At 39.9% G+C, this 12504-nt stretch overlaps 1 protein-coding gene across 1 annotated transcript in view; it reads left to right on the top strand.

The window, feature by feature from the left end:
- The window catches only part of LOC308083214 (semaphorin-7A), a 30757-nt gene extending 18253 nt beyond the window's left edge, over positions 1–12504 (top strand). The window contains exons 10-14 of the mRNA XM_080425446.1: positions 59–266; positions 4353–4468; positions 4738–4910; positions 5548–5603; positions 8517–12504. Of these exons, the coding sequence (XP_080281572.1) occupies positions 59–266; positions 4353–4468; positions 4738–4910; positions 5548–5603; positions 8517–8863 (900 nt within the window). The 3' untranslated portion in view covers positions 8864–12504. The remainder of the gene's footprint in view (positions 1–58; positions 267–4352; positions 4469–4737; positions 4911–5547; positions 5604–8516) is intronic.

Genomic DNA, 12504 nt, shown 5'->3' with positions numbered 1-12504 from the left:
AATTAATTTATACACCATTGTACGACAAAGTATAAATCTGGCTTTACTTTCTTTGTAGTGTGTCCGCAAGAACGCATCGATACCAGATCAGAACAACATCAAGAACCTGGGGGTCATCCGGTACCACCCAGAAATTGAGGACGTAATCCGTCCGGTTGGCGTCGCTCCCCTCGATCTACCCACAGATGACCAGATCACACACACTGTGGCCGACATCGTCTTCGCAGTAAATGATGAACACTACAGTGTCCTGTATCTGGGAACAGGTGTGTCTTTGAGATTGATGTGCATGTACCATAAGGAATTTTTATGTATAATTCATGAAAACATATTAAATTCACTAGTAGCTAAATTTTTACTACAAAGGGTTCAAATGATCTATGTCCAAGCTTATAAGACAAGCTATAATAATGAATAGATCATTATATAGGGAAAACAAGCCTCCTGTTCTTGTAGAATCGAAAATACATGAAAATCCAAATTAATGGGTATACATTAGATGGCTAATCTTGATATTCACATTTATGGATTTAATATCGCAGACTTCCTTAAAATTTGATTACCAATACTGCGAGCAATCAATAGCAAGACGTTCACCCAGCAAATGGCGACACAGCAATGGCAGTGTCAAAATTTATTGAAATGCTGCTTTTTGGAAAAAAGCTTTCATAAGTGCTCCTTTGTGATTACAGAAGGATTGCTAAGGCAACCCAATAGACACCCTAGCCTTGGCCAAAACTTTGACCTACTGTAGTAAGTTGCCATGGAAACCCTGTCAAAATTTACACTCATACCGTGTGGGCATGAATGCCAGTGGTGTAAAGTAACTAAGTACATTTACTTAAGTACTGTACTTAAGTACACTTTTGAGGTATTTGTGCTTTACTTGAGTATTTCCAATTTCCAATACTTTTACTTCTACTCCACTACAATTATTTGAAAACTTTGGTTACTAGTTACTTTGTAGATTTTGATTATTATTACAAAACATACATTAACCCCTTCAGCCCTATTTAAACTTTGGCTATTTGAAAATAGCAGATCTACAAGCATCGCGACGCATTGTGAGCTTGTAGATCGGCTATTTTCAATGTTTTGTATTTGAAAACTTTTATACCAATACTTTTGTACTTTTACTCAAGTACATTTTGAATTCCAGACTTTTACTTGTAACAGAGTATTTCTACGTTGCAGTATTGATACTTTTACTTAAGTAAAACATTTGAGTACTTTTTCCACCACTGATGAAACCTCAGCCTTTCTGTTTGTCAAAACAAAGTGATGCTTTCACTATAATTTCTGGTGGATATGACGGTACACATTGTCATTCATAACCATCATTCTGCGTTGTTTCAAACAAGAGTGCAGGAAGGGCAACTTGGCAGGAAAGTATATGGCCTCTCACTGTGGCCTCTGCAAAGTGTGTCAGTGAAAAGAAGAGAAGAGATGTAACGCTATGAACAGCCATGGGCCTCTGTGCTGGTCTAAAAAAGAAACTAGAGCAGTTACAGTATACGTAACTGTTCAGTCATGGTGTCAGGCTGTGATACAGTATGTGATGGGATGGGATGTGTTGTAGGCATGCTGTTTGTAGGTGTTTATGCATGCATACATACTCGGGGGTTGAGATCTGGTGTGTCTCACATCTTAAATATTTGTCACTTCTGACAGCTGTTCACAAACCAAGGTTAGCCCTGTTCCACATTTCATCAGCTGTCTCCTGTGTCTGTAGGAATGATAGAGGGTCTCCTTGTATATACAATCGGAATATTTGTTGTTGAGAGAAGTGGATAGCTCATCATGATTGATGGTGTGACTGTATCATTGCCATAGAGTGTTTGTCCAATGACAGGGGTCTCCCCGTTCTCTTCAGAAGCTCTTTAATAAACAGAAAATATATTTTCAGTTTGCCAAAAACAGTATATTTTCAGCATACATTTTATAGTGTTCCAGTTTGTTTGCTCATTTCTTTGTGTCATCACTTCAATTTCACTTGTTTATCCTGTATGCTGTATGAGTTCTCTCTTCTGATTAGATAAAATTGGTATCTCGACCTGAAAATGCATTTACTGTCTACTAAAGAGCTGGAGAGACAGGGAGGTTAACAACAAATACAATTAATATAACTTACTGCACCTTTAAGGAGGTCCAAACCAATTTGAAAAGTACAACTGAACCAGTCTTAACAACAGGACTGTCCTTGGACCAGGGACAGTGAAATAGAAGCCTTTTTATAATTTAGCCCCACTTGTGGCAGGGGCTCTAAGGATCGCTATGTCGGTCAGTCGGACGGTCCGTCCAACCACTTTGGTTCAGTTTGCTAGAAGGAGCAGGACAGCCTATATGGGCCGCTTAAGGAGCTTTTAGACTAAGATTGTTCCTGGTCTGCTGTTGGAGGTTATGGTAAATATTATTTTCTCAAGGCCACGAAGAGCCGTTCTAGATCAAGTTTCCATGAATTCCATTTGACTTGAATGTTATCTTCAGTGTCAGTCTCAAGAGGATTGACGTGATCCTGAATGGTGCTTGTTTGGTAGTAGAGGCTGTGATCTGATCTATGGTCAGTGTGAAGCAGAGCAGGGGCCAGGGAATTGGGTTAGTCTATACTTTGGATTAAAGGGATACAATGAAAGTTGTTCAGTTGTCTTAATGAGACAGATAGTTTTGTCCCCCGTTTGTTTTTCCACATACAATTGGACACGCCCATAACCAATTCCAATTGAGAGCTGCCCTGTACAACCACAGCACACACTGCATTCACCGGGAAACTCAATACTTCTTATTGCAGGAGGGGAGAATGTTACTCATTCCGTTTTACTCAGACCATATACAGTACATACACATATTAGGGTGTGTTCCACAGTCACAGACTGTTAGCAACATTATGTATTTAGACACTAGAGCAGTTCCATTTACTATGTTGGCTTGGAACAAAGGAAAACTGACAGGTGGACACTAGTGCAGTATTGAACTCAACTCAACTCAACTTGATTGTCATATCACAGGTTTACAGGTGAAGAAAAGTGGGTGAAATTCTTTGTCATACATGCTCCATCATTGCAGTTTCAAGAAAGGTGGAAAGAGATAAAGAAAAATGTGATCAGATATCAAGATGGCAGTGTGAAGATATCTGCATAATAGGGGTGTGCCGATACACTAATTTCACGAAACGATACGATACGATATTGGGCTCACAACTTCGATACGATTTCGATACGCACTTTTTTATTATGAAAATATATAGGGGGAGAAAAAAAGCTAATGCAAACAAATAATTCTGTTTTTGCATTATTCAGACATGCAAACTTGTAGCTTTTCAGCTACAATAGCCGTTTTTTCCCCCAAAACGATATTTTTTTTCCCTCGAAAACGATACATACCGTCACGAAAACGTATCGCGATATATCGCGGGACGATATATCGGCACACCCCTACTGCATAAGGTGCATGATATATACATAAGTTGGGAGGAGGCAATAAAAATAGCAGCAGATGTAATGACAGATGCATTGCATAAGGTGCATGGTTTAAGGAAAAACATATACAATGCAGCAGTTAAAAGTAGCAGATTATACGTTAAATTAATGAGGATTTTACTGTGTAATGTACTGTGGTATTGACTGCTGCAAGGCTTTGAACCTCTGTGTGTGAAAAGAAAGAGAGGCAGTCTGTCTCTGAGGCTACAGAATGATAGAACAGGTATATTAAAATAATTATTTTCCTTCAGTAACTCACTGACAGACAGCATGACTATAAGGTAAAGTAAAGCCTTTGCACTTTCAATCATCGAGCTGTTGCAGTAAACCCTTCCTCAGGGATGGAAGAAAAGTCTGAACAGTATGCTGGTTATATATATATATATATATTCATTATTTAATGTTTTATGATCAGAGTTTAGAGGTTTTTTTTACAATTCAAAAAAGTCAAATGGGTATATATCAACTATGAAAATACAATAGACTTGCATGATTTATGCTTTGGTGACACAAAACAATATGAAAAAAGGGTGACACATCAACGTGGCATGTTGGAAATAGATGTAAATCAGGCTTTACTCTGAAACAAAAGAATCACCATCACCAACAAGCACTGGTACATACTGTAGATGTAGATGGAATCAAGCCTTGCTTGGAGGTTGTTTACAAACTGAAGGAACGAGGAGCACGCACATCGTAAAACAATTAATCAGGTGCTGGACAACAATACAGTACGTACATCAGGAAAAGACGGTTACAGTCGAAACGTTGCCTAACAATAAACTAAAACTCTTCCACTGGGAGCTCAAACGGTGTGCGGACTTCCCCTCTTTTCCTGTTTACAAACTATATCACTCATCTCCTCTTTTTCAACAGAACAAGGCAAAGTTCTGAAAGTTATTCACACCAGCGACGAGGCCTTCATCATTGCCCAGTATTCTCTGTTTCACAACGAGGGTCCCGTTTTAAACATGGCCATCGACTCCCAAAAAGTAATGTAAAACATTCTATGCTACAGTACTCACATTTCATTACTTTAGTTGCCATTAAATCAATCATTTATGTATGCTTATTTGAATGAATTGGACACTTTAAATTAGTTTGGAGTTTATTAGTTATCATTTTAGTTTAAATTAGTGTGCATTAGTGTGTGTCTTTACAGTTATACTATCATCACTTTAATCTGTATACAGTATCTTTCATATATCTTATTAAACATTTCAGCAACATGTACATCTGGCATTACATCATTGCTTCTTAGGGCCACCTTTATGTTGGCACGGCGATGGAGGTCCAGCGACTGCCATTGGCTGACTGTGGTCGCTATGGAGACACATGCAGGGAGTGCATCCTTTCTCGCGATCCATATTGCGGCTGGGACAAGGCCAGGAGGAAGTGCCTAGCGATCCCCTCGGGATACAACATCACCACTGGGTATGATGGGATATGATGTCACTGGTGTCTGTGGGGCTGTTACATGTTTGCAGGGACTGATAATAGCCTGCCTGTTTAATATGCAGCCAAGATTGCGTTTTGTTTTTGGAAGGGTCGCGGGTCCTTTCTTTCAGCGCACTCCCAAGCAGTTTCATAAGAAGTGAATCGCTGCCGTCAGCTAAAAACATTGCATCTTCAAAGCAGCCTCAAGCCTGATTTATACTTAGTCATACGACAGTGTCCCGTATCAAAAATAGCCATGATGTGATGTGCTGTGCACTTGTAGATCTTCTATTTTTGGAACAGGGCACCATCGTACGATGGAGTGCGATAGGCATCATTGTAATTTTGGCAGAGCTATGCACTTCTGAAAATGTGTCATGGGGTTGGAGAGGGATTGGAATGGTTTTATCATGGGTTTGGAATTAAACTTGATATACCAATATAGGACTATGTACACTTTAACACTGGGTACAGTGTGCTGTGCCTCTTTTGTGCCTTTCTATTCGCATTATAGAATGATTTATCACTGTATGTTTTAAATTGAGCGTAATAAATTCTGAGTATGATTTTGACATGAAAGCCTTCCATTTGTAAAGCTTTTACTGCTAATTTTCTTCTCTCTATTATCTTCCAGGACATTCATGCAGCATCTGGACCAGTCAAATGCTTCTGTTTGTGGTGGAGCTGCTGGTGAGTACAGTATTAGGTTCTTTTTCTCCATGCCCTATGCTATCTTAATTAAACAAAAAAGGGAACTTTTCTGAGGAGCCACAGTCCAGAGATGATTATCATATAATTGAGCTGTGCCCCAGAAGCCAGTAGGGAGTTATTTTTATATCAAAGCTTGCCCTGCTTCCAAGACAAAAGCCAAGTTCTATAAGCGACTATTCATGGCAGTTTCTCTGATCTAACTGGGTAGGTATCTTCATGAGAGATCTCTCTTTTCCATTACACATCTCTCCAGTTGTGTCAGCGTTGCAATGGTCATGCCTGTCTGTACTGATAAATTAGCAACCCTGAATCTTTCTCAAGAAAAGTTCAAGATGAGAAGATACACTGTAAAGAGAAAGCTGTTATAATTTCCATATATCTTTCAACAATGGAACGTTAGGTCAGGTATCATGTATTAGCAATGCATGATACAATGACTTTACCTCTGCAGCATCCAAATATCAAGCCAGTAGAAGTCCTATAATGACGACTTTTTCTATTCAGGTAAAATTATCACCTGGCAAGATGTGTATTAGAGTTCTGTGTTTGATGGGTTTTCTTGAGACTATATGGGCCCTATTTTGGGGGAACGGGCGAACCGGCATGAAGTGCAGTCAACGCTGTGGCGGGTGGGGCATGGTGACAGACGTTTGGTAATTTCTGGACTGGAGAAGGACGGAGTACCCGTGGTGAAGTGGTGAGGTGGGTTGGAATAGGCCGATTTATCTGGGGGAATATATTATAGCGTGTGTGTTGCAGGTGGATTCAATCATGACTAATCAAATGATGTTACATTATCTTTAAGAGAAGTGTGCTGTGCTCAATGCAACGGTATGCTTGTTCTTGTGTAGGAGGTGAAGTGACGCCAATGAATCTACAGCACATCAAACCTTATGAGACGCATTTCTAAGCTCAATTCATAGTTGCCATATAAACTACATGGGTGGATGTCCAGAAAATGTCTGCTGCATGAACCTACAGTAATAATCGGATGTCTGCTCAGGGTCCACTTTTGGTCCGCTACGCGGCTCAAATGCAGACAATGAGCAGATGTCCACCTATAGTGATTGACTTTTGAAAGATCCTGAACCTCTCTCTCTCTCTCTGTGTGTGTGTGTGTGTGTGTGTGTGTGTGTGTGTGTGTGTGTGTGTGTGTGTGTGTGTGTGTGTGTGTGTGTGTGTGTGTGTGTGTGTGTGTGTGTGTGTGTGTGTGTGTGTGTGTGTGTGTGTGTGTGTGTGGAGCAAGTGAAACATGAGGCTAGAGAATGATAGAAGAGATATTAAATTAAAAGCATCAGAGAAGATAATAATACCTGAGACTACCCAAATCAAATATACTGGAGCACTCGACTGGTCAAAGTCGAAACGTCAGTCACCCCTGCAAAACAATAATACACGTGCAGACCAGTTGAGTGCTCCAGTATGTTTTATTTGGGTAGTCTCTCCTGAAATGTCCAGGTATTATTATTTTCTTTGATGTAAGTTGTCCCTGTTGAGCACTGACGAGCCCTTCTACTGGCTGAAGCGCGCTGGACTTCTTTTAAAGATATTAAAAGCATTGTTTGTCTTCACCGACATAAAGGCGAAATAAAGCCGTTTGAACTGTTGCTCTGAGTAGACATCCACAGACGTCTACAGTAGGAGGTCTGCAGCAGCCATTTATTTGTATCTGTGCACCTGTCCATGTGATCTGTCCATGACAAATGTCTATAAAATGGGGTTGGTACACTGGAATATGAAACCGAACCAGGCAGTGTGTGTAATAATCGACCCAATTGACCAATCAGTAAGCATTTTGGAAAGGATAAACACCACATGCCTTCAATAGTCTCCATGTGTTGTGGTGCACAACAATTGTGCTGGATACAAGCATTTAACCTTTGTCACGTGTGGGTTAGAATGCATAGAAACATTACATATTCATATGTTTTCCAGCTTGAGGGATTCATAACAAAGCGAAACAGACAAGCATAATTTGTAAATAAAGAGGGTGTGATTTTGGATACACCTACACCATCTGCATACAGTACATCTCTGGCAATAATAAAATGTGCTATAACTAGCAATGGAAGAGCCTGTACTTCACTATATGCCAGTATAGATCTGGTCCAAACAAGGTGGGTGGTGGACGGTGTAAATTGTGTTCCTTGTTGACCACCTAATTTCAATTTCAATTCGATTTGCAAACAATACACCCATAACTGCACCTCTCCTCACACACCCACACATGCCGGCAGGGATAAATATGCCACATTGCCCCCCGGAAATTGTCAATTCACCTATTGCACGCCTCACGCATCCTACCCCAAAATAGGGCTGAGAGTCCAAATTCCCTGCTAGCATCCCCTAGAGTCTGGACTGCTCCTAAACCCATCTGGAAATTAGCTGAAGGGTGGTGCTAGGCTGCTAGGTCACCAAATATAGAAAGGTTATTTTCATGGCCCATTAGATTTAGAGATATCTTGTGTGCAAGTGCACATTTTGGCCTAATGGTGGTGCTAGAGGAAAGGCCACCAAAACCATAAGGGGTTATCCAGGTTCATGAAGGTACACAGGATGTGCCATAGCTAAAAGCATGTAGAATGGATTATTGTGTCCCATCAGGCCTGTATCCAAATAGTAGTAGTATTAGTAACCATATTGTGATAACTTTGTGTTGTGTTCTTCAAGTCCTCCTTATTTTTCATCAACCAGATACCATGGTGACTTGCCAAAGATTACAAATAAAGAATATTCTCCGCCTACGGTTGGCAGCTATGCCAAGCCTTGTTTTCCAAATTAGGAGCTACAGTTAGCTAATAAAGAGACGCATTTTACTGTATACTTTCTGTATTTTTCGATGATCGATGATCTAATTCCTCAAAATCATTCTTGATTTCTGCCTTTTTTCAGCACTGAAGCAGCGCAGAACATCGCCCAGGGAGGTGGTGGTGCAGTCAAACACATCTATCTTCCTCCCTTGCCCTGTACGCTCCTTCCATGCAATGTACCGTTGGGAGAAGGACAACTGCATCAAGAACTATCCCTGCCTGTTCTCCGGGGACTCCTGTGTCCTGGGGCCAGCTGTGGACACACCCCTTAAGGAGGGTGTGTTCCGTTGCATGGCTACCGAAGATGGATTTAAGGTTGAGGTTATCTCCTTTAGGCTGGTATACAATGGGGGGGCCCTAGCCACCTCCCTCGCTGCGACCTTGGGGTCTTCTCTCCTGCTCGCTGCAGCCACCCTTTGGCTCCTGTAATTGCAGCTAAAGCTAATGCTGCTAAAGCTAACCCCTCATCCTTATTGGCTCCCACTAACAGGAAAGGCAGGGGGTCACTGTTACCGGGTTAGGTTCGCACAGCATTGAGGTACAGGGTTTGGATTGCACGGTGACCACTATTTGCTTTCCTTTTGGTCCTTCAATTTATCATATCAATTTTGAACAAATTTTACTTCTAGTCCCCAAACTACAGTACTAGTAAATGGATGATTAAAACATTACTTTCAATGATAAAACAACATACTTTGCAGCTGTATAAAGATTTATATGTATTAGAACTTGGAAAATACATAATATTCAAACTTAAGAAGTTGGCTTTTTAAGCTTGGGGTCGCTTCCTATGAAATGAAGTCATGAGAGTTTTTATCTAGATTCATATCACAATAAGTGCTTTGCGAACCTTGCCTCTGACTCAAAAAGATACATATCCAATGAGTTGGGCAAAGAAAAACCCAATACCAGGCCAATTATTTTTACTGTTTCTCTACTTATTTTTATGTTTACTTGATTGTGCTTATTTGTGAATATGTAAACCTTTAATACTGCTCTTACATCTAAACATGCATCTTGTCGGACTTGTTGGACATCAATATAGCTCACTAGTATTTAGAAAGAATGTCTGGTATTGAGATTTAAAAAGCCTTAACACTTCTGGGACATGTACCCCTAAGCACAATTTTGCAGTTGAAGCAGAATACTGCAGATGTGGTTAGACTTGGAACTAATAATGGTGCAGCCAAGTCTTTTCCAAATCAGCAAGAAGAAAGTGTCAGCTTTTTGACAGGAAGTAGGCGGATGGGCGTGAGCTCATTCTCGAACATCACTGTGTCTCAGCACCTCCTCCTCAGACAAGGCAGTTTTTGCACTGCAACAAATGTGAGTCATTTAAGGTTGAATTCAGTCTTAAAATCCAACTTCCAAAATCCAGTCTTCTTATCCAGCAAAACAAAATAAATCAAATAAAATCTGTCATGTACACGAGAACATTTACGCATCAAGTGACACTATTTTGAAACAAGGCAGATCACTCTTCCGTGCAGTCGTAGTGGAGTGCAATTAACTCAGTTTTCTTCATAACTGTAACAATAAATTAGATATTAAGACAGAATAAGAGATTAAATGACTCAAGGCCATCTTTTTTGCAGTGCATATCATTTTATCAGATGGTATCAGACAAACATTTCACTACTGCATTTTCAGTAACCATTACTATTAAGTCATAATTTTAAGGGCAGATGAGGCTAAAATAAGTTGCATAGACAATAGAGCTGCATTTTGTAGCGTGCCAGGAGAAAAAGGCTTGTGGTACTGTAATTATAACAGTGAAGTATGTTTGTATTTTATGCTCTGCCAATGCTGAATCCTACCTTTGCTGCCTATGTATGTGCCAGTTTATCTTGATGGTTATGAGTTTTATACCATAGTTATAACAAGATGCATAACCACGGGCTGCGAAGCATTCGCCTCTTTCCACAGGGAAATTAGAGCTATGTAACAGGCTAAGAAGTATTATTTTTCATACTTTTATCTATGCTGCGAAACAAAAGGCATGATAGATTTCAATATGATCCCATAGTAGAGTAAAATAGCAACCACAACAAACAGCAACCACAGAGAGAGAGACAAGAGAGACAAATCATTGACAATATTCACATGACGGCCATTTTTCTCTTATGCCATATATCGCCGGGGTCCGGGTATGACATAAAAACAAAATGTCACCTTGTAAACATGGTCAATTACTAAACAACAGTTGTTGTATCGCTGAAGCATTAATCTCTCAAGACAGATCTTTTTTACAGTGTGTGTTCCCAGATTGCTGAAGCATATACACAAGTCTAAGTCAAACCTTATGCATACTAATAAACTGATTGAGGAAGTACAGTAAGCTTCCTCTGTAATGAATTATTCAGTGGATTAGCCTGCTCTCGAGAGTTTGGAAAATTAACATCTAGAATAATGTCATATAAATCTGGCCACGCTAGGCTAACCACTGCAGCGGGTATGATATTTAAACAACTAAGTCAGCTTGTGACGCTAACATTATCAAGGCATGAGCCTTCAGATCATCAGGAACACATCTATTCCCAAGTATACCCTATCTAAGAATTGTCCAATATGCCTCTTATCAGTAGATCAGTAGGTAGATAATGAGCATACCTTACATATGACAAGATAGTAACTATAACATAAATCTCTTAGTTAATGAGGGCGACCTGTCTGTTTTTTCTTTCTATTTGTGGTTGGTTGTGTGTTGCCGTCTTCAGATCTAAGGGATCAGCTTGCTGCATTGCACTGATGCCAAAACTAAGCTATGTTAAGCCCCTCATCCACCTAACACTTATCGCTCATGTTGCTTTTTTTTAAGGATGGTTGTTCATCAAATCCACACACCATTCTTTAGATGGATTTTCCTCACATCTCACATACACGCACACATACTGTAGACACACACATACTGTACAGGCCATATTATATAATTACGTGTTATGCCTGTTCCTACAGTACAACTACTGTATCTGTGCAACTGTGCTCTGAACTAAAGAGTACGTTAGATTTGCCACCGGTAAAACGGTTGTGCTAGCCATGGCTAATTGGGCAAATGCACCTGCATTGCCCTGCACTGTTGTGTGAAACAAGCTTAGTTTCAATACTACACAAGATTGATGACCTGGTGTCATGTGTGTTGTTAAGAAGACCGATGAATTGTTGCCATGCATTGTTGATTGTATTGGCCCTTTATGGTTTTCCTACGGGAGTAGCCCCAGTGCTCAGGCTGATGTCCCTCTGAAATGACCCCTCATCTAATTAACATCCTTGACCAGGGCGACAGCCAAATGCTGGTAGATTTGGACTGTCACTGGTAAATGTATCAACTTTACCTTACTGTATACCTACTACCATTCAATTCTAAATGCCAACATGACAGGTAGAATTACTAGAGTGGTTGGTGATTCTGAATGTTTACCAGACACTGTGGCCAATAGACAAAAAAGTCATTTCGTTTTCAAAGCTACACCCGTGTGTGGCTCATATAAAGTAATCTTGTGACAATTATTATTATTTTGTTTTCCTTTTTGCCTGTAATGACATGTCCAAAATAGGGGCACCAGGTTGATAGTGGTTAATAATTGCTGACGCCATCTATCTTCAAGTCCTTGCTTTGACATAGGTAGACATTCATGTGACTAACGCATCAAACTCATCAAACTTATCATCCACTGCCATCTATTATCAACAGCCCAGTCTGATGATAAAGGCTAATCTCCCTCAAAGCAAGATCTTGATATAATGCCTTCAGGAAACCATTTTGGTAAATCACGCCATCTGCTGTAAATGAATCTATGTCGAGTTAAGTGGATTGTGCTTTGTTTGCTCTGGGGGTTTTGAATGTCAAATACTGTACATGGTGTGTGTGTGCCAAAATTCTGTGTCTTGATATATCTTATTTTAAAATTAACACACCAAACTCTATTAAAAATAGATTTATATTGGTGTCATATCAGTCTAATATCGCCTCATAATCACACATCATGTATTTTTAAATAACAGATATCTATAGTGCAATAGATATTCATGTAACAAATCCATAATGCCATGTGTTTTCCCTCGACTGAACA

Source organism: Gymnoscopelus braueri (genome assembly GCF_963280865.1).
Source record: "Gymnoscopelus braueri genome assembly, chromosome: 4".
NCBI classification, from domain to species: domain Eukaryota; kingdom Metazoa; phylum Chordata; class Actinopteri; order Myctophiformes; family Myctophidae; genus Gymnoscopelus; species Gymnoscopelus braueri.
This window is presented reverse-complemented; position numbering and strand designations above follow the sequence as displayed.